Consider the following 23,118-nt stretch of genomic DNA (forward strand, 5'->3'; position numbering starts at 1 on the left):
ACAGGTCCAAGAAGAAGCATGTTGTCATCCTATGCTTGCCCCTGTAAATGGTGGAGGGATCTTCGAGAGAGGGAAACAAATATGGTCAACGACACTGAGATATCCATCGTGTGTTAAAAGCCCACTCAGAATTAAAGGACATTCCTTGAAGAAGGAGATGAGGAGCAATTTCTTTAGTCAGAGGGCGGTGAATCTGTGGAATTCTTTACCACAGAAGGTTGCAGAGGCCAAACCAGTGGATATTTTTTAAGGCAGAAATAGATGGAATCTTGATGAGTACGGGTGTCAGAGGTTATTGGGTGAAGGCAGGAGAATGGGGCTAGGACGGAGAGATAGATCAGCCATGATTGAATGGTGGAGTAGACCCAATGGGCCGAATGACTATCCTATCACTCCTGTGAGAAAATAACTGCAGATGCTGGTACAAATCGAAGGTATTTATTCACAAAATGCTGGAGTAACTCAGCAGGTCAGGCAGCATCTCAGGAGAGAAGGAATGGGTGAAGTGTCGGGTAGAGACCCTTCTTCAGACTGATGTCAGGGGGGCGGGACAAAGGAAGGATATAGGTGGAGACAGGGAGATAGAGGGAGATCTGGGAAGGGGGAGGGGGACAGAGGAACTATCTAAAGTTGGAGAAGTCAATGTTCATACCGCTGGGCTGCAAGCTGCCCAGGCGAAATATGAGGTGCTATTCCTCCAATTTCCGGTGGGCCTCACTATGGCACTGGAGGAGGCCCATGGCAGAAAGGTCACTCCTATCACTTATCACTTATGAACACAGCTCTCTAGTTGTTGGTCGGATGGTTCATTTGTCTGATAACAATAGGTGAATGCACATGACATGGTTTATTTATAGTGACAATATGGTCATGGTCTTCATGGGGATGCTATCACTTGTGACATTATGGACAACAAATGTTTGAGGAATAGAATGTTCCTTTTTGCTCGCACAATATCAAGCCCATGCCCTTTAACTGAATGACGTGATTTCTCGCATGGTAGATTATTGCTCTCCCAGTAGGAGCAATAATTCAGACGGCAGAATTTCTAAAATATGCTGAAGACTTTTCATGAAAAGTCCAGCAAATATTTTCTTCATTTATTTAGGATTTCGAGCATCGGCATTTAGAAAGAAAACTTTTTGAGTTGTTCCATCCAGGATCCATCCAATATTGATCCCTCCACAAATGTTGTTATTATTTAGTCTGTGCTTTATCTTGTTGTTTGAGGCACTTGCTGTGTGCCCATTATCTGCTGTTTTGTGCATTACAACATCGACCACACTTAAGGAAATACACCATTGGCAACAAAAAAAACCTTTGGAGAAGTGAAATCTGTCTTTTATTATTGTTGGAAGATAGCAAAGTGGATTCCCTGCTGGACAGAACAATTTCTTTCTGTGAACAACTCTCACCAAGAGAAAGTATTAAATTGCAGTTGCCCTTAGTCGGAAACAAATTGATCAGAGAGGATAAAGGCCTGAATCAAAAATGGGACTTTGAGATACCGGCTTGTTCAGGCATTTGTTACCAAGGTGTTCCTTGCCAACTTTTATTCAGTCAATTCCCTGGTCATTAAATCAAGCAGTGAGATTAAATGTGCATCTTCTGATTTCATTCAAGGTTTGTGCTCAGTTTTATGCAGCACCCATGGATTGGTGAAGCAGATTCATTCTGGACATTGTTTTAATTCTGGCTGCCACTCTGTGAAAAGGTTAGATCTTGAGCGTGGACATGAAACACAGCCGTACGCTCACGGTGTGAGGCGATCATCCAATTATTTCAGTTAATGTTTCATAATATAGTTTTTAGTTTAGTTTGGAGATACAGCGTGGAAATAGGTCCTTCAGCCCCACCGAGTCTGCACCGGCCAGCGATTCCCGCACGCATTAATACTATCCTACACACACTAGGGACAATTTACACATACACCAAACCAATTAACCTACAAACCCCTGTACGTCTTTGGAATGTGGGAGGAAAACGAAGATCTCGGAGAAAACCCACGCGGTCACGGGGAGAACGTACAAACTCGGTACAGACCACCCATAGTCGGGATCGAGCTCGGGTCTCCAGCGCTGCAATTGCTGTAAGGCAGCAACTCTACCGCTGCACCACCGTGCCGCCCATTGTGTTCTCAAGACCCAGATCCTACTTCCCTTCGCCTACTGCTCTACGCTACTTCCTGATGCCCTGTCTACCGTCTCTCTTCTATCCCTGCTTTTATGCCAGGGCAGGTATTTGGTGATGTTTACGCTAGGAACCTAAAGCTCTCGATCATCTCCACTTGGGCACCATTGATGCTGAATGGGGCATGTACGTCTCGCATCCTGGTCAATAACTTAATCTTACTGACATTCAAGGAGAGGTGGATACGAGATGCTGGAGTAACTCAGCGGGACAGGCACCATCTCTGGATAGAAGGAATGGGTGACGCTTAGGGTCGAGACCCTTCTTCAGACTGAGAGTTAGGGGAGAGTGAGACACAGAGATAATGAAGTGTAAGGTGTGGAAATGAGACATCAAAGGGGATGCAATTCGAGGAAAATGTAGAATAGATCATTGTTAGCTCAGAGACGGTGATAACGAAGCATGCAGAGATGAAATGTAATCAGGGGGTCAGTAAGACAGGTTGGAGAACTAGGAAGGGGTAGGGATGGAGTGAGAGGGAAAGCAAGGTTTACTTAAAGTTAGAGAAGTCAATTTTCATACTGCTGGGGGATAAGCTGCCCAAGTGAAATATGAGAGATTACTGTCTTGATTTCAACATAAGGCAGCCAACATAACAAAGAACATTCCTCCTCCCCTCTCGTGTTGGGCAGAAAGTACAAAAGCTTGAAAGCACAAGCCACCATATTCAGGAACAGATTCTTCCCTGCTGTTGTCAGACTCTTGAACAGCAGACTTTCATCAGCTAAGGTTGTAGTCCCGATCTCCCGACCTGCCTCTTTGCATCCCTTGCACTTTTTTAAAATCTGCACTTTCTTCCTAACTGTAACATTAACAATATAACTTTGCAACACCAGATCCTACACTCTGGTATTTTTCTCTCCATTGGCGGACCTTGTGTATAGCATGATTGTACTCGTGTTTAATATGACTTGACTGGACAGCATGCAAACAAAGTGGTTCACTGTATTTCAGTGCACTTGACAATAATAAACCAATATTAATACCATCCCAAAGCTGGTCAGATAACCCAGCTGGAATGGGCAGAGTTAGTCTTTGGGGAAATGTCAGTGAAGGTAGTAATTCACTCTGTGAAGTGGTAATCGCAAACTTGTCATTGTAGCAAGTAAACTGAGCTTTGATAATTTGGAAAGCATGACCTTAATTATTATAAATGTCGATAAAAACTGTTAGTGAAATTATTCAAAGTTAATTATTAAAAAGCATTGTGTGCTTAAACCAGCTCGTTCAGAAACTGTCCTCTCATATTAGTGTGATGTGGTGAGTTAGCCCGACCATAAATCAATACCACAGGGTCATTCATCTGAGACAGCGCTCCTGGATTTATAAAGCTTTTCACAGTAAAATATGTTATGTACTCTGACTTCACCTTCAGGAGGCACTGCCTTAAATCTCTTTTTATCTCATCGTTCTCATGATGCTGAAGTAACTCAAAACCATTCGCCGTTGTGACTTTGATTGACACAAAATGTCAGAGTAACACAGCGGGTCAGGCAACATCTCTGGGGAAAAGGAATAGGTGACGTTTCAAGTCAAGACTCTTGTTCAGACCGACCTGGTGCTCATCTATGGAAGGGTCTGAAGAAGGGTCTGGACCCGAAGCTCCACCTATTCCTTTTCTCCAGTGATGTTGCCTGACTCGCTGAGTTACTCCAGCATTTTGTGTCTCTCCTTGATGTAAACCAGCATCTACAGTTCCTTCCTGCACGGTTATAACCATTCGTAGAATAAAACAGGAGTTGTTCCACCTGCAATGAAGAGGCATCAAAGAAACATCGGTCAGTCGATTTGGAAACAACCTCTTTCCCGCTGTTACCAGACTACTGAATGGACCTCTCATAAGTTTAGAGTTTGGTCGATCTTCCAACCTGCCTCATTGCAGCCCACTTTTTTTTTGTGCTATCTGCATTTCCTCTGTAGATGGAATGCTAAAGCGCAGTATTCTGTTCTCTAAAGAAGGGACTGCCGACCTGAAAATTCATTTATCCCGACACCAAGGTAATCGCTGGTCGATCTGGACTCGATGGGCCTGTTTCCGCGCTGTGTCTCTAAGGTCTATCGATGTTCTCCAGAGGTGCTGTCTGACCAGCTGAGTTATTCCAGTGTTTTGTGTCTTTTTGTTAATGCACCAGCATCCACTGTTCCTTGTTCCCACATTCTGGTGGCACTTTAGCACAAAGCAAAAAAACTAGGTATGATCAGTGATCAGTGATTTTCTTACAATTTTTCTTAGAGATACAGCGCGGAAACAGGCCCTTCGGCCCACCGAGTCCGCGCAGCCTAGCGATCCCCGCACATTAACACTATCCTACACACACTAGGGACAATTTTGACATTTACCCAGTCAATTAACCTACAAACCTGCACGTCTTTGGAGTGTGGGAGGAAACCGAAGATCTCGGAGAAAACCCACGCAGGTCACGGGGAGAACGTACAAACTCCGTACAGACGGCGCCCGTAGTCAGGATTGAACTGAGTCTCCGGCGCTGCATTCGCTGTAAGGCAGCAACTCTACCGCTGCGCCACCGTGCCGCCCTCTTATATCATATCATATCATATATATACAGCCGGAAACAGGCCTTTTCGGCCCTCCAAGTCCGTGCCGCCCAGCGATCCCCGTACATTAACACTATCCTACACCCACTAGGGACAATTTTTACATTTACCCAGTCAATTAACCTACATACCTGTATGTCTCTTATAAACTGGAGAGGAAAGATGGCCAAACATGGATGTGCTCAATGTTTTGAGATGCTGTGTAAACAGACACTGTACATGCATGACAGGAGGAGTATTCAGAATGCATTTCTGTGGAAGTTTGCATTTTTATTTTATTCACCAAACTTTGGAAAATGTGTTGAGCTGAAAAGGGAGAAATGAGATTGTGTGACGGGTTTTATTGAATGCAAGGACAGAAAGAAAACAGCGTTGACAATAAAATTTCCTCAAACTCAACTGCAACAAATCCAAAATCATCATCATTGGTCCAAAAACGCTCACCAAATCCACCCAAAACTTCATCCTCAATATTGATGGTCTCCCAGTATCCACCTCCCCTCACATCCGGAATCTTGGAATCATCTTTGATCAAACCCTCTCCTTCGACAAACACATCAAACACATCACCAAGACAGCCTTCTTCCACCTCAAAAACATCACCCGTCTCCGTCCATCCATCTCCTCCACAGCTGCAGAAACCCTCATCCACGCCTTCATCACCTCCCGTCTGGACTACTGCAACAGCCTCCTCTATGGCTCACCCTCAAAAATCATCAGTAAACTTCAATACATTCAAAATTCCGCTGCCCGTCTACTCACCCACACCCCGATCCGTGACCATATCACCCCCGTCCTTTACAAGCTCCACTGGCTCCCCATCCCCCAGAGAATCCAGTACAAAATCCTCCTCATGACCTACAAAGCCCTCCATAACCTGGCCCCATCCTACCTGACCGACCTCCTCCACAGACACACTCCCACCTGCACCCTCCGCTCTGCTGCTGCCAACCTCCTGTCCCCCCCCATCCGGACCAAACTCAGATCCTGGGGGGACAGGGCTTTCTCCATCGCTGCTCCCACCCTCTGGAACTCACTACCCCAAACCGTCAGAGACTCCTCCTCACTCACCACATTCAAAACATCACTGAAGTCTCACCTGTTCAGCACTGCCTTCAATCACTGACCGTCACCTCACCTTCTGTCTCCTTTTTCTGTTCGTTTACTTATTTATCTATTTATTTTCTTCTCTATGTTCTAGTAATCCCTGTAAAGCATCTTTGAGTGTTTGAAAAGCGCTATATAAATGTAATGCATTATTATTATTATTATTATTAAAGCCAATTAATCATGTCTCTATTAAGTCGACCAACAGGAAAGGTCCAAGACTGTGGCTTGTATTGGGGAGGTCACTCTAACTGTATAGGAAGGAACTGCAGATGCTGGTTTACACCTAAGATAGACACAGAATGCTGGAGTAACTCAGCGGATCAGGGAGCATCTCTGAAGAGAAGGAAGAGTGATGTTCGAAACATCACCCATTCTTTCTCTCCAGAGATGCTGCCTGTCCTGCTGAATCACTCCAGCAATTGGGCCTGTCTTCGGCACACTAGTTATTTCTCACATTACACTACCTGTAATACTTGTACAGGGCTTCATTGTGCTCATGCATGGTATAATGTGACTGGATGGCACTCAAGGTTTTCACTGTATCTCGGCCCACATGACAATTATAAACCACTACCAGTACCAAGAGGGCACGGAAGATAGACACAAAATGCTGGAGTAACTCAGCGGGTCAGGCAGCATCTCTGAAGAAAAGGAATAGGTGACGTTTCAGGTCGAGACACTTCATCAGATTGGATGAAGGGTCTCAACCCGAAATGTCCTTCTCTCCAGAGATACTGTCTGACCCGCTGAGTTAGTCCAGCATTTTGTGTCTATCTTCGGTGTAAACCAACACCTGCAATTCCTTCGGGAAAAAAACACTGCAGATGCTGGTTTAAATCGAAGATGGACACAAAATGCTGGAGTAACTCAGCGGGTCAGGAAGCATCTCGGGAGAGAAGGAATGGGTGACGTTTCTGGTCGAGTCTGAAGAAGGGTCTCGACCCGAAACGTCACCCATTCCTCCTCTCCCGAGATGCTGCCTGACCCGCTGAGTTACTCCAGTATTTTGTGTCTATCTGCGATTCCTTCTTATATGAAGACATCATGTCCTCGGTGGTGGAGATCCCTGATGTGAGGGTTCTCCTTCTTGAGGTAGATGCTTTCTCTGGAGGGGCAGGCTGTGCCCATGTTGGAGCGGGCCGAGTCCGCCACTCCGAGCAGCCTCTTGTGTTACTGTGCGTTGGAATTGGCGTACCAGGCTGTGATGATCGGTCAGACGTGATACTGTCTGCCGAGCATTTTCAGATGTTGTTCGGTGACGTACTGAATCTCGATAAACTGCACGGAAAGTAGAAGTGCAATGGGGATAGTGAGACCAAGCGAAATAGTGTAAGAAAGGTTGGTAGAGTTTGAATAGGGAGAACTGATGTGGAAGGGGAAATATGATTTTGGAGTACTGGGAGGAAGGTGAATCTAGGTGGAGACTGAAATGACAAGATTTCGAGCCATAGATCCTTACAGCGTGGAAACTGGCCCTTCGGCCCAACATGACTATCTACACTAGTCCCACCTGCCTGGGTTTGGCCCACGATCCATGTACCTGTCTAAATGTTTCAATAGTACCTGCCTCAACTACCTTCCCTGTTCGATACACCCACCACCCTTTGTGTGAAAAGGTTACCCCTCAGATTCTTTTTAAATATTTTCTCCTTCGCCTTAAACCTATGTCCTCTGGTGCTCGATTCCCCTACTCTAGGCAAGAGGCTCTGTGCACCTGTAAGAAACCGTGCATTATTCTGTTCTGAAAGAAGACACTCCTGGCAGGGTGGTGAATCAGTGCATTGATTTAGGCTTTGTGCTCAACTCTTTAAACTGGTGTAAGGATAAAGCAAAACTACCTCCTCCGGCAGCCCGTTCGATGCACACCACCCTTTGTGTGAAAAAGTTACCCCTCAGCTTCCTATTAAATCTTTCCCCCCCTCACCTTCAACCAACAGTATGTCCACTGGTTCTCGGTTCCCCTACTCTGGGCACGAGACTCAGTGCATCTGTCTGCCCGATCTATTCCTCTCCTGATTTTGTACACCTCTTTCAGATGCCTCATCCTCCTTCACAAGTTAGGTGAAGTAGTTTGGTAGAGAGGTTGAGAAAAGAATGTAGTTCAGATGTCTCAGTTGGAACAAATTGATGGCACTCGGGTGGCTGGAGCAAACAATGATCTTAAATAAATGCCATGCAATAGAAACAGAATTTTGATTCTTTCAATCATAAGAGACTCGATAGTTATCAGTTTGTCTTTTTCTTCAACCCTTCTATTTTTAGGTCTCTATTCATTCGCTAAATTACACCTGAAAGTTCTCATAATATGTGCATTGAAGCATGTGTGGACCATAAAAAGTGCTGACTTATCTTTCTTGGATTTATGTTTAACTCCCAGGGATTCTATTTTAATTAAAATCAATATGAGAATCGGTGGACTCACAGAATACATATTAGTTAAATATGGATTTATGACTTGAACATTAGTTGTCATTGATTCTGCGAGTCTAACAGCTGGATAAGTATTAAAATAAATATTTATTACACCTCAACAAATGTTACTTATTTAGGGCTTGAACTAGGTACAAAATCACGAGCTGGCTGTCTTCACTGCCACAGTTGTACGTTTATATTACGGTTGGATTCTGTCAATAAGTAGTCCTCATCTTAAAATGATCCATCATAATCCATTGTCGTGCAGAGTTGAATTGATGGAGCCTGAAGTCCTTGGAGGGACATTTGATCAAGTTCCCATCAATTCTGGTATCAGTGATTCTCAGACTCTCTTTCAAGAAAGCCGAGAATGCATCTGATATCCTGGCAAGTATTTCTCTTGCAGACTACACCATCGTTGCCTCAATCACTGTTCATTTACTGGCGCGATTTTGCTGTGTGCGAAATGCCTACTACATTTCAGTTTAGTTTAGAGATACAGCGCGGAAACGGGCCCTTCGGCCCACCGAGTCTGCGCCGACCAGCGATCCCCGCACACTAACACCATCCTACACACACGCGGGTATATTTTCAATTTTACCAAGCCAATAAACCTGGAAACATGTATGCCTTTGGAATGTGGGAGGAAACCGGAGATTCTGGAGCAAACCCTGAGAATGCAGGTCACGGGGAGAACGGACTAACTCCATACTGACAGCACCCGTAGTCAGGATCGAACCTCGGTTTCTGGCGCCGTAAGGCAGCAACTCTACCGCTGTACTGCACTGTTAATATACACTTCTGCATTCAATTGTCAATGGTTCAAAAAAGTGTTTTGGAAACGATGTATAAACGCTTGGCCTCGTTGGTACATAATCTTTTTCATCTTCACCGTAGGGAACTGAGCTGTACGATGACCGGACGCCATCGAACGCGACCGTCTCCACCACGTTTAATATCCTGGTCATTGACGTCAATGACAATCCCCCAGAATTCAACCGTTCTGAATACAGCGTCAGCATCACGGAACTGGCCCAGGTGGGCTTCGCACTCCCGCTCTTCATCCAGGTGCAAGATAAAGACGACGTAAGTAGCAAAGTACAGCTCGTGGAGCTCCCAACCCCCAGGGGCTGGGCCATTGATGGCCTTTTGTCGTGCACTGTAAACCCAAGCCGGCTGCTTAGTTTATTGTCACGTGTTCCAAGGTGCAGTGAACAGCTTTTGTTGCGTGTCGCCCAGTTGGCAGAAAGACAATACATGATTACAATCAAAGTGTACAGATACATGATAAGGGAATGACGTTTAGTGCAAGGTTAAGCCAGCAAAGTCTGGTCAAGGTCCATTGGGGTCCATTGTTATGGAGAGGTCAACATATCACATTGATGAGTCACACAGTGGTGCAGCCTATCGAACCTTTGCCTCACAGTGCCAGAGAACAAGGTTCAATCCTGACCTCTGTGCTGTCCGTGCGGAGATTGCATTTTCTCATCTTCAGCCCGAAGGATGGTCCCGAACTAAGACATCCCTTATCCATGTTCTCCAGAGATGCCGCCTGACACACTGAGTTAATCTAGCAATAGACACAAAACACTGGAGTAACTTAGCGGGACAGGCATCTCTGGAGAGGAGGAATGGGTGGCGTTTCGGGTCGAGACGTATCTTCAGCACTTTGTGTCTTTTTTTTTAAACCAGCATCTACAGTTCCTTGTGTCTGCCAGATTTAAGGACAGCTTCTATCCTGCTGCTAGCAGACTCTTGAGTAGATTTCTTATATGCCCATGATGAATTCACAATCTTCCAATTTCCCTCAAGTTCTTTTTAACATGCATTTTCACTGTAGGTGTAACAATATATATGTACTGTTTATTTATGGGTGATGTTTCGGGTCGAGAACCTTCATCAGTCTCGATCCAAAACGTCACCCATTCCTTCTCTCCTGAGATGCTGCCTGACCCACTGAGTTACTCCAGCATTTTGTGGTACCTTCGAATTGTACCAGCATCTGCAGTTATTTTCCTACACTGTTTATTTAATCCTCTGAGACTACCTGATGTATGATTTGACCGAATAGCACGGAAAACTTTGTTTTGGAGGTTCCGAGCGGATCTGAGGGGATGTTTTAAAATTCGGGGAGTGGTTGGAATCTGAAGTCTGAAACTTTGTTTTTCACTGTTGTTAGACGTCACAATAATAAGACAACAGAGCTGCATCAAGCAAGAGCTTCATTGTTCCCGTTTATATCCAGTGCAGATGATAAATAAGCAGTCTTGGCTGTTGATTCTGCCGGGAGATTAAGTTGCAGGGAATCTGTAAAGGTGAACAATTGTACATCGATCACCAAGACAAAAGCCAGGTTAATTGACTTTTTCTCTTCATCCACATATAGTGTTGTCAGACAATCTCGCCTCCCAGATTCAAAAGGCAGCGCAATCTCTTCCTGCCATCACCTCTCCTCCTCTCCAGCTACCATGTGTCAAAGTCTCGTCTATAAACTATCTTCAAATAAAGCACCAAATATTTTAAACGTTGAGGCTTTTGTACAAACGCAAACGCGTGGCTTCCTCGACCATTGTGCTTCACAGGAGCCACAGCACAAGCAATCATCATTAGACACAGCCAGTCCACGCTGCACTTTATCCCCCACACACATCTCCTCCCACTCCTGTTTGGTCTTATGCTGTTTGGCATACAGAAGTAGGCCCTTCGGCCTGCCACATCCATGCTGACCCAACATCACCCAAGTCTAAACCCGAAACGTCACCCATTCCTTCTCTCCAGAGACTCTGGGTCACTCCAGCTTTTTGTGTCCAGCTTCGGTTTACACCAACATCTGCAGTTCCTTCCTGCACCCAATATACTAATCCCATTCACCCACATGAGGTAGAGACGAGGAACTGGCGATGCTGGTTTACAAAAAAAAGGCACAAAGTGCTGGAGTAACTCAGCGGGTCAGGCAGCATCTCTGGAGAATATGGATAGGTGACGTTTCGGGTCTGGATGGATACTGGTGACTGAGTCTGAAGAAGGGTCCTGACCCGAAACATCACCTGTCTGTGATCTCCAGAGATGCTTACATACCTGCTGTGTTACTCCAGCAATTTGTGTCTATTTGTGGTTTTACTTTTTTTTTCTTTCTCCTGGGTGCTCTGATTTTCCTCCCACATGCCGAAGATGTGCCATTTGTTAGGGTGTAATAAAAAGCAACTGCAGATGCTGGTTTATTCCAAAGATAGACCCAGAATTGTTCCCAATGTTGGGGGAGTCCAGAACAAGGGGCCACAGTTTACGAATAAGGGGTAGGTCATTTAGAACGGAGATGAGGAAAAACTTTTTCAGTCAGAGAGTTGTGAATCTGTGGAATTCTCTGCCTCAGAAGGCAGTGGAGGCCAATTCTCTGAATGCATTCAAGAGAGAGCTAGATAGAGATCTTAAGGATAGCGGAGTCAGGGGGTATGGGGAGAAGGCAGGAACGGGGTACTGATTGAGAATGATTAGCCATGATCACATTGAATGGCGGTGCGTACAGGCTCGAAGGCGTCTATTGTCTAATTCTGGAGTGACTCAGTGGGTCAGGCAGCATTGCTGGAGAAAATGGACGTGAAGTTTCAGGTTGGGACCCTTCGACAGACTGATTGTAGTAAGGAGGGTGGGGGGAATAAAAACTGGAAGCGAGAAAGTTAAGTGGCCAGGGTGGAGAATGGGGACGTGAGATGGAGCGTAGGATGAGTGTAAGATTAGTGCAGATCGGTGCTGACGTAGTGTGCTGCAGGGCCTGTTTCCCAGCTGTAGGTCTCTTTATCAGCTCTCAGCTGCATATTTCTGGATGAGAGGATGGATGGATTATCTCTCCTGTTGATCCTTCAAACAACCATTCCTTGGGCCACATGAGAATGGGCCAGTGAACATTCACCCGGAAGAGTTGGCGTGCAGTTTACTCGCAAGGAGACTCAGCCCGAGCAAGCTTTTTCAGAAGTAAATTTGCCTCGTTTGATAAGTCAGGAATGTCTGGGTGGAGGGAACAGTGTAAGGAGGTGTGTTTGTTTTATGAGCTTTGAATTTAGACTTTAGATATTACAGGCACACATGGAAACAGACCCTTCGGACAACCGATTCGACGCCGACCAACGACTACACTAGCGGTATCCGACACATGCCACCCTAAATTGTTGAAACGTAACTGTGAATATTGTTCATATAGCAACATTGGCATGGGGAAAGGTTTACATTAAATCATTAAAGCAATCAGTGGGCAGCACAGTGGTAGAGTTGCTGCTGTACAGCACCAGAGACTCAGATTTGATCCTGACCACGGGATGTACAGAGTTTGCACATTCTTCCTATGACTGTGTGGGTTTTCTCTGGGTGCTCCAGTTCCCTCCCACATTCCAAAGACGTGCACATTTGCAGGTTAATTGGCTTCTCTACATTGTCCCGAGTGTGTAAAATAGAACTAACGTTGTTTGGTACAGACTCAGTGGGCCGAAGGACATGTTGCATCTCTAAAAACAATCGAGGGTAACGCTGAGGAAAAATAAACTGAGCCACATAACACATATAATGTATTCATATCAAACTAAACACGCATTTATCAGGTAGCTTATTTGTCCTATGCTTAATAAAGACCAACTCCGTTGACACATGGCTTGGAAGCCTGGCAGTGAATTTGATTGAGTTGCACCAGGGACGATTCAGTGGATCAAACCAATTAAACGTTTATTTGGTGGAAGTTAGTCTTGTATGGCATCCCTAGGGTCCCATGGAGATCAGCACTGAAGAAGGGTCTTGACCCGAAACGTCACCCATTCCTTCTCTCCAGAGATGCTGCCTGACCTGCTGAGTTACTCCATCTTTTTGTGTCTAAATTCAGCACAACATATGTGCAGGAAAGAACTGCAGATGCTGGTTTAAATCGAAGATGGACACAAAATGCTGGAGTAACTCAACAGGACAGGCAGCATCCCTGGAGAGAAGGAATGGGTGACGTTTCGGGTCGAGACCCTTCTTCAGACTGAGGTCAGGAGAGTGGGCGGTACATAGATAAGGAAGTGTAAGGTGTGAAAACAGGACCAAGGGAATGGAGATCAAGGGAAATGTAGAATAGATCATTGTTAGTTGGGGGAACGTAACAACAAATGTAGTTTATCTACAAATGTAGATAAAATGTAGTCAGAGACAGTAAGACTGGTGGGAGAACTGGGTTGGGGGGGGGGATGGAGAGAGAGAGAAAGCAAAGGCTACTTGAAGTTAGAGTAGTCAATGTTCATACCGCTGGATGCTCAGCACTACATATCTCCATTGGTCCTTTGGAAGTTTATTTACAAAGTCTTGGGCAGCTCTACTGGTACACGGGAGCGGATTGCTGCAAGGAAGATTTAATTTGGCTCGGGCTGCACGGCAATGTACCAAGACATAGCTTGAAAGGGAGGGGGGGTGGGGTAGAGAAAATCAATGGCCTTAGCCATCAAGCAGAGATAAGCTGGGAACCTGTTGAGTCCCATTGATCTGTCCTGCATCTGTCTGTATGGAACGCAAGTGATAATTCGCAGTGTGACAACAGGACAAGAGAAATAGCGGAATTGTAATGATTGGCTCACGCTTTAACTGCTAGAATAAGGCACGGAGCACTTGTCCACGTCACTGCCTTTAGCCACTCATTTAATTTAAAATATGGAGGATTGAAACTCAAAAGGGAATACTTTGGGGTTTTTTTCAGAATTTTCCAACACTTCAACTTAATTCTATTTTAAAAGCAGGAATTGCCGTTTGTGTTTGTCCATCGTTTTGTTATTTTTTTCTTCGGTCTTTTTCGTTCCTGTGGAATGAGGAACAGATGACCTGCTGCCTCTCTGTGTGGATCGCCCGCTGGAGCTTGTATCCAGCGTGTGTCTGACCCCCAACTCTTCCTCAATGGAAGAGTCTGAAGGAGGGTCTCGACCCGAAACATCACCCATCCCTTCTCTCCCGAGATGCTGCCTGTCCCGCTGAGCTACATCGTTTTGTGTCTATCTTCGACAGAAACAGGCTCTTCAGTCCACCGAGTCAACCCCAGCCGTAAAGCACGCGATTACATGAATCCTATTTTATTTTCCCCTCATTCCCATCAACTCCCCCCCCCTCCCAACTCTACTACTTGGTTCCATTTAAGGGACAATTCCCAGCAACATATTAAGCTGGCAGCCTGCTGCATGTCCTCGTGGTGTGGGTTGAAACCGGTGCACCTGAGGGAAATCTCTGTGGTCACAAGGAAAATGTGAAGATTCCACACAGGCACGTACTACCCGAGCTCGGTATCGAACCTGGATCACTGGAGCTTTGAGGCATGGGCTCTGATGGGTGCATCACTGTGCTGCCCCAAATTTGTTGGAACAGTAAAATCTACCCGAAGGTAGAGAGGAAATCACTTCTATCAAACGTCCTATGATCCGTTTTATTTTTGCTGAATTGGTTTTAGCTGCCTTTGTGGTCTTTTGAGGATTACTTTGACGTGAGGTCTAACTGTAATATGAAAAGTTGCATTCACTTCGCATACTACATTGTCAAAGTTGTAGAAGGAGCACAAAGGATCATTTAGTTTAGAGGTACACCTTTGGCCCACCCAGTCCACACGTATACTAGTTCTATGCTAAAACTATGGCCAGTTTACAGAGGCCAATTTACCTCCAAACCTGTACGTCTTTGGAATGCGGGAGGAAACGGGAGCTTCGCCGAGGAAACTCGCAGGGAGAACATACAAACTCCATACTGTCTGCAACCGTGGTCAGGATCAGGCCCAGGTCTCTGGTGATGTGAGGCAGCAACTCTACCACTGCTCCACTGTGTCCTGACCCAGTCATCTTATGTTTCAAGTGTTACATCACTGTCATCATCCGTCCTGAAAAGGGCGCAAGCTTCCGGCGACAGTCAGTGGGAGCCATCACTTGTACAATAGACGATGGTGGTAGCAGAATGAGCTCAGGACACTTCCAGTTTCCAGCCTCGCCACGTGGATGCTTCTGCTATGGTCAGTCTTGTTTCTGTAAAGCTGGAAGGTTTGGGAAAATCCTTGCCCTGCAAAAGTCGAGGTCAGCCGCTGAACGAGCCTCCTGGGTCCTTGATCCTTGTTTTCGACATGCATGGGTTAAGGATGTTGCAGGCAGGAACAGAAATGGCCAGCCAAGCCCGCTCTGCTATTCAGTAGAGCCGCAGCTAATTCTGTTTCACATCCACTTTCCTGACAATTCCCTGAATTGATCCAGGCCCCAGTCAGAATGAAGGTGTGGGTGTTACTTGCTGCTCATGTTGAATGTAGTCTGATCCACGTTACATCAGTCTGCTCTGTCCATGTTCATTAATACAGGTACAGAAGAGGGGATGGATGATGGTGTGAACAGGCAGGAAGGGGTATTTAATGGGGAAGAAAGGAAGAACTGCCTTTACTATGGGGTGAACGATTTGCTTTGGCAGCAAATTCATTGCAAATATGTTTTGAAAGCACTCTTTCACTTGCGCCATCTACCTCGGTCCTTTGCCCCCACCCCCAGACTCTCAGACCCCTTTACCCACCTCCCTTTTCTCCCATCCCCGCTCCCTCTCCTTGCCCCCCACTACTTGCACTGCCTGGCCCCATTGCCCTCCACTGTCCAGCCAACCCATGCCCCCACTGCCAGCACACTTATGCCCACACACCCGGCTTCCCCTTTGCCCACACTCCTACCCGCTCCCCCCTTTGCCCCACACTCCCGACTCGGCACCTCGCGCACGCTCTGGTACACGTCCACTTTCTACCTCCACTCGAGACTCCCTCTCCGTTGTCCACGATCACTGACTCTCCTCCGCCCGTGCGCTGACAGCCGGCTCGCTCCCTGCTGCGGGCGGGCTGGGGGTTGCCATGGCCGAGCTTGCTCTCGGTAGCCTGTGCAGCCTGAGGCTGGGGGCCAAGACAAACCCTTGTCACACTCAGCCAGTTTACCCATTAGTGGCACTCCATGCTTGAAATTGGACACCGTTTCCTCACGCTCTCCACTTGATTCCGAAGAATTCTGATTACACGCTGTTAGTTTGTGCCATTATGTTGCATAATTCTGACATCAGTTTGGTTTCCACCCTGCCCAATGTTTCTAACAAGAAGGCGCTGGAGAGTGGTGGCATTTTGCGGGGCAGCGTGCCCGGGAACACTTGTGCACTCACGTTGTAAAGATTTTAAAGCTGAAATCTGCAGCCAGGACGCCAGCAATTGGAAATTGACTTTTTAACCGGTATCCACAGTTCTTTGTTTCTTAAGGTGGTGCAGCGGTAGAGTTGCTGCCTTACAATGCTTACAGTGCCAGAGACCCAGGTTTGATCCCGACTACGGGTGCTGTCTGTACGGAGTTTGTACTTTCTCCCCGTGACCGCGTGTGTTTTCTCCGAGATCTTCGGTTTCTTCCCACACTCCAGAGAGGTGCAGATTTGTAGGTTAATTGGCTTGGTACAATTGTAAATTGTCCCTAGTGTGTGTAGGATTGTGTTAATATAAGAAAATAACTGCAGATGCTGGTACAAATCGAAGGTATTTATTCACAAAATGCTGGAGTAACTCAGCAGATCAGGCAGCATCTCAGGAGAGAAGGAATGGGTGATGTTTCGGGTCGAGACCCTTCTTCAGTAGGATTGTGTTAATGTGCGAGGATCGCTGGTCGGTGCGGACTCAGTGGGTCGAAGGGCCTGTTTCTTCACTGTCTGTCTAAACTACACTAAACTAAATTAAATGCATTAGCAATCGTATGATCGATCGCCTGACAACAACTGGTATAGACCTGGAGACATTAGGTTGCAGGAACTGGAACCTTGAGCAAAACAAACTGCTGGAGGAACTCGTCAGGTCAGGCAGCATCTGTGGAGAAAATGGAGAATGGTCCCAACCTGAAATCAGCATCGTCTGAAGAAGGGTCTTGACCCAAAACATCGCGCATTCCTTCTCTCCAGAGATGCTGCCTGTCCCGCTGAGTTGCTCCAGCATTTTGTGTCCGTCGTCTGTCACAGATGTGGCCGAGCCTGCTGTGTTCCTCCAGCTCTTCGTCTTTAACACTGAGAGGTGACTTTTTCACACGCAGGGTGGTGGGTGTACCTGCCAGCGGAGGTAGTTGAGGCACGGACGACTGCAATGTTTAAGAAACAATTAGGCAAGTCATGGATAGGACAGGTTTGGAAAGATATGGGCCAAACGCAGGCAGGTGGGACTAGTGTAGATGGGACATGTTGGTCGGTGTGGGCAAGTTAGGCCGAAGGGCCTGTCTCCACGCTGTATCACTCCATGACTCTATGACTCAAAGACGTAACTAGGACTTACCAAGGACTTATTCTCCAACTGTTTTTTTGCACGAATGTCTTATTTTGCACATTGTTTTTCTTTGCACTGCCTTGTATAATTGATGTGTAACTTATGTTTTGAGCCTTGCCTAAGTCTAAGTATACATGATGCTGCTGGAAACAAGGGTTTCCCTGTTCCTGCACATACCGTACATGTGCATATGACAATAAACTCGACTCACCTGTTGCCACAAGCCCAGTGATTTGGTCAGGGTGAGTTGACACCAAAGACACTAGAGGAGCAAGATGAACCACTCCGTCAAAATCGCCTATACTGAAGTGTAGTACGCAAAGGAGCGTAACGTCCACCATTTTAGTAAGCAAAACTCACCGTTCGTTACGCCTCTCGCAGAGTAATCAGTGTTTTGGGGGAACAGTATGTGTGATGATACCATAAAAATGCAGAATATATCTCATTATCAATTCACAGATTTTTGTTATTTTTCTTTTTAAATGTTTCTGCAAGTTTCTGCCTACTAAAATGGCCGCCGTGGCATACTACGGTTTTTATGGTCGAGTGGTCTATCTTGCTCTGCTCTAGTATCTTTGGTTGACAGTGAGTTTGGTTTATTGTCACATGCACTGAGGTACAGTGAAACGTTTTTGTCGCGTGCTAACCCATCAGCAGAGAGGCTGCACGTGATTACAATCAAGCCATTTACAGTGTACAGGTATACAAAGGGAATCACGTTTAGTGTAAGATAAAACCAGTAAGATCCGATCAAAGATAGTCCAAGAGTCTCCAGTGAGGTAGATAGTAGTTCAGCACTGCTCTCTGGTTGCAGTAGGGCGGTTCAGTTGCCTAATAACAGCTGGGAAGAAACTGTCCCTGAATCTGGAGGTGTGCATTTTTCACGCTTCTATGCCTTTTGCCCGGTGGGAGAGGGAAGAGGGTGTTGACATTCCGCAGTCCCACATCATCGTAACCACTACCCTACATGATTTCTTCCCAGGTTCCCAACAACATGTTTGACGTCCAGCTCATTGGGAACAACTCTGAGCACTTCACCATTTCCCCCACGTCTGGCCAGGGCAAGATCGATATCCGGATGCGAGTGGCAGTGCCCTTGGATTACGAGTACATCGCCCACTACCAGTTTGCAGTAAGTAGTCTCCATCACATCTTGCTTCATGAGCTGTGCCTTTGAAAAAATACATACAGACGTGTTAGGCACAAAATACTGGAGTTCTTCTTCTTGCGCATGGCGTGCACACCCTAAAGTTGTAGGTCAAGGGTAGACATCCAGGCCAAGGCAGCAGCAGTTGTTGGGTGGGTGGCCTTGATGCCACCAGGGAAAAGCCTCAGTGAGCAGTCATTCACCATGTGTGGGATGGTCTGGTCTGGATATCCGCAGTCCCAAGCAGGGCTGTCTGTCTGGAGTAACTCAGTGGGACAGGCAGCACCTCTGGAGAGAAGCAATGGGTGACGTTTCGGGTTGAGACCCTTCTTCAGGCTGACGTTAAGGGGGGAGGGAGATACATAGATAAGGAACTGTGAAGGTGTGAAAACAGGGCAAATGGAATGGAGATCAAGGAAAATGTAGAATAGATCATTGTTGGCTGGGAGTAGGCAACCTGAGATCATGGCTACATCTTGTCATTCATCCACATCATGCCAGCCATGGGCAATGGATTAACACTGACCATTCCTCACTTCCAGTGAACATTTTCAGTATACATTGTTCAGCTAAGGATCCTGACCTGAAACATCACTTGTCCACTCCTTCCAGAGATGCGGAGCTCCGGAACCACTTTGTGTTTCAATTAATAATTCCACAGAAGACAGACGCAAATTGCTGGAGTAACTCAGCGGGTCAAGGCAGCATCTCTGGAGAGAAAGAATAGGTAACGTTTTGCGTCGGGACCATTCTTCAGACCACGGCCTTTTTCAAAGAGGTTCAGGAGGTGGAGATTTTCCTGAATACTCTCTGATGAGCTGCGTAGTTTTGTTGTTCCAAAAATGGCTACTATATTCATCTTGTTAATAGTCACTGCTGGAGGCCAGCATGAAGCAGAGTTGGAATTTTCCTCAATGCCCAATTTTCCTTTGAGTTGCTTAATTGTTCCTTCAGCTTTTTAATAGCTAGCGATTTTCAGGTTTAACAGCCCCAACTATCTTTATGGCTCAAAGCTGCTAAAACATGGAACAGCTTAATAGTTCTTATTTATAAAGCAGACATATCTGAGGCAGGCCTTGTGTCTTAATGTTAGCTGAGCTGGGATGTGTCATTAACCAGTGTTACGAGACCATATGTGCACAGTATGCTTGTATGTGTGTGCTTGTAATTGCCTCGTCAGCCAGTGTAATGATGTGGATAAAGGTAGATGTTCCTTTAAAAGTCCTTGAAAAGGAGTTGACTTGGAGGGTTGATAACATAATAATCACGTTAATAGGACTATAATTCTAGCACAAATATTGGAACTGCACAGTGAATGTTCTCGGAGATAAGACTGTTTCCATAAAACCCGCAGTGCAGAAAGGAGCTATTTAGTCCAATTAGTTTGAATTAATTCCCCACACGTGCATCCTTCCATCCGACAGTTCTTTCTCCTGATGTACTTAACCACCTTTCACTGAGCATCTACGTTGGTGTGGAGAACCCGACAGAGAGAGACGGCAGGCTCACATGATAATGGGTCCACATGAGGAGGAATTTCCTCTCTTTATGAATAATGAATGAATGAAATGATCGACTGGGCTTGTATTCACTGGAATTTAGAAGGATGAGAGGGAATCTGATAGAAACATATACAATTCATAAGGGTTTGGACAGGCTAGATGCAGGAAAAATGTTCCCCATGTTGGTGGAGACCAGAACCAGGGCTCACAGTTTAAGAATAAGGGGTAGACCATTTAGGACTGAGATGAGGAAAAACCTTTTCACCGAGACAGTTGTGAATCTGTGGTATTCTCTGCCACGGAAGGCAGTGGAGGCCAATTCACTGGATGTATTCAAGATAGAGTTAGAGAGTTCGCTCTTGGGGCGAATGGAATCAAGGGACATGGGGAAAAAGCAGGAACAAGGTACTGATTCTGGATGATCAGCCATTAGCTGTCTCGAAGGGCCGAAATGCCTCCTGATACAGCGGATACAATAGATGGGGTTGGAGGAGGTGCAGGTGAACCTCTGTCTCACCTGGAAAGACTGTTTGGGATGGAGTTGAGGGGTGAGGTAAAGGGACAGGTGTTGCATCTCCTGCGGTTACTTTCACTAATTCTTTTAGTCTGTTTCAGAACATTCTTTCTATGTTTCTATGAATGAACGATAGTTTATTGTCACATGTGGCAAGTCACAGTGAGATTCTTTGTTTTGCACACCAAAGAGTCACCACATAAAGGGTGTTGACAAAGTTACATGATTCTTTATCGATCATGAATCTTTATGAAATTATGAATCTTTGGAACTCGTGACCCCAGGCAGCCTTCGTTTGGTCTGTTTTCCTCTCCTCCAGCAGATAGAGAGTTCCGTGTTGTTGGCAGCTGGGAGTTACTTCACGATCGAATCTTCCAAAGGAAGGTGCCTCACTCATTCTTTTGTGTAGGAAAATAACTGCAGATGCTGGTCACAAACCGAAGGTATCACAAAATGCTGGAGTAACTCAGCAGGTCAGGCAGCATCTCAGGAGAGAAGGAATGGTGACGTTTCGGGTCGAGACCCTTCTTCAGACTGATGTCAGGGGGAGGCGGGACGAAGAAAGGATATAGGTGGTGACAGGAAGACAGTAAAAGAACTGGGAAGGGGGAGGGGAAGGAAGGGAGACAGGAGCTATCTAAAGTTGGAGAAGTCAATGTTCATACCGCTGGGCTGCAAGCTGCCCAAGTGAAATACGAGGTGCTGTTCCTCAAATTTGCGGTGGGCCTCACTATGACACTGGAGGAGGCCCATGACAGAAAGGTCAGAGTGGGAGAGGGAGTTGAAGTGCTCAGCCACCGGGAGATCAGGTTGGTTAAGGCGGACTGAACGAAGGTGTTGATCGAAACGATCGCCGGGCCTGCGTTTGGTCTCGCCGATGTGGAGAAGTTGACACCTGGAACAGCGGATACAATAGATGAGGTTGGAGGAGGTGCAGGTGAACCTCTGCCTCACCTGGAAGGACTGTTTGGGTCCTTGGATGGAGTCGAGGGGTGAGGTAAAGGGACAGGTGTTGCAACTCCTGCAGTTGCTTTCACTCATTCTTTTAGTCTGTTTCAGAACTGGTCATTTCTGGCTGTTATCATTTGGGTTCAGCTTTCCTTATGTTATTTGTGTCGGCAGACATGTCCCACAGCCTCACCATTCACAATGAAACTTACTGTACAGGTAACTGTTCCAATTAACTCACCTAACTTGCCATGTCAGAGACAATCCCTTTTACTCATCCCTCCCCCATTTTCTCTGATAGTGAAAGCTAAATTATTTTCCTATCTTTGCCAGTTCTAACGAAGAATCCTGCACCTGAGATATTAACTATTTATCTTTCCACTACTGTCTCTTGCATATCTCTATGTAACAAGGAGCACAGATTTAGTTTAGTTTAGAGATACAGCATGGAAACAGGTCCTTCCACCAGCGATCCCCATTTATTAACACTATCCTACACACATAAGGACAATTTTTACATTTACCGAGCCAATTTACCTACATCCCTGTACGTCTTTGGAGTGCAGGAGGAAACTGACGATCTCGGAGAAAACCCACGCAGGTCACGGGGAGAACGTACAAACTCCGTACAGACAGCGCCCGTGGTCGGGATCGAACCCGGGTTTCCGGCGATGCAAGGCAGCAACTCTACACCAACGTGCTGCAATGGTGGTCTGCATGCAGTATGATAGAAGTACCGATCTCAATGGTTGCTCTGCCGTTGAACTACCAGGTGTTCACCGCCAGACTCAGGAACAGCTTCCTCCCCTTCTCTTATCAGGTTTCTGAACGGTACCACCATAACCTCGGGTGCTTTTTGATTTGCCACTAACCCAATGTGGACATTGGACTTTGTCCTTGAATCTGGTGCGCTGCAATGCTTTATGAACTATATTTTGTGCTTTGTATCTTCTTCTTTGCTCTCCCTATTGCACTTGAATTTGGCTTGATTCTATTTTTGTGTGGTATTATCTGATTTGATTGGACAGCATGCAAAGCAAATCTCTTCGCTGTACCTTGATGTGACAATAATGAATCTAAAAGCTGAAGTGATTCTGCTGCACAGTTTGCACTTTAGGCAGCTTTGTTAACTTTCTTTGGCACATTTACTGAATATCTGAATCGGGACTCTTTGATTCACTTGCTCATCTGTCTCATTTTCTAAATTTTTCAAGGGTTGCATGACCTCCTCCAACCAAAATACACCTTTTCATTATTTAGTTTAGTTTAGAGATACAGCGCGGAAACAGGACCTTCGGCCCACCGAGTCCATGCCGACCAACGATCCCTGCAAACGTGCACTATCCTACACACACTTGGGACGATTTGCAATTATACCAAGCCAATTAACCTACAAGCCTGCACATCTTTGGAGTGGGTGAGGAAACCGAAGCAAACCCAC

The 23,118-nt window shown here is 46.0% G+C and overlaps 1 protein-coding gene across 1 annotated transcript in view; it reads left to right on the plus strand.

Annotated features, from left to right (window-relative positions):
* The window catches only part of cdh23 (cadherin-related 23), a 694,191-nt gene that overhangs the window by 249,077 nt on the left and 421,996 nt on the right, over nt 1-23,118 (plus strand). Inside the window, exons 11-12 of the mRNA XM_078428607.1 lie at nt 9,166-9,354; nt 18,549-18,698. Coding sequence (XP_078284733.1) covers nt 9,166-9,354; nt 18,549-18,698 — 339 coding nt within the window. The remainder of the gene's footprint in view (nt 1-9,165; nt 9,355-18,548; nt 18,699-23,118) is intronic.

This window comes from Rhinoraja longicauda, chromosome 35 (genome assembly GCF_053455715.1).
Source record: "Rhinoraja longicauda isolate Sanriku21f chromosome 35, sRhiLon1.1, whole genome shotgun sequence".
In the NCBI taxonomy this organism is placed as follows: domain Eukaryota; kingdom Metazoa; phylum Chordata; class Chondrichthyes; order Rajiformes; family Arhynchobatidae; genus Rhinoraja; species Rhinoraja longicauda.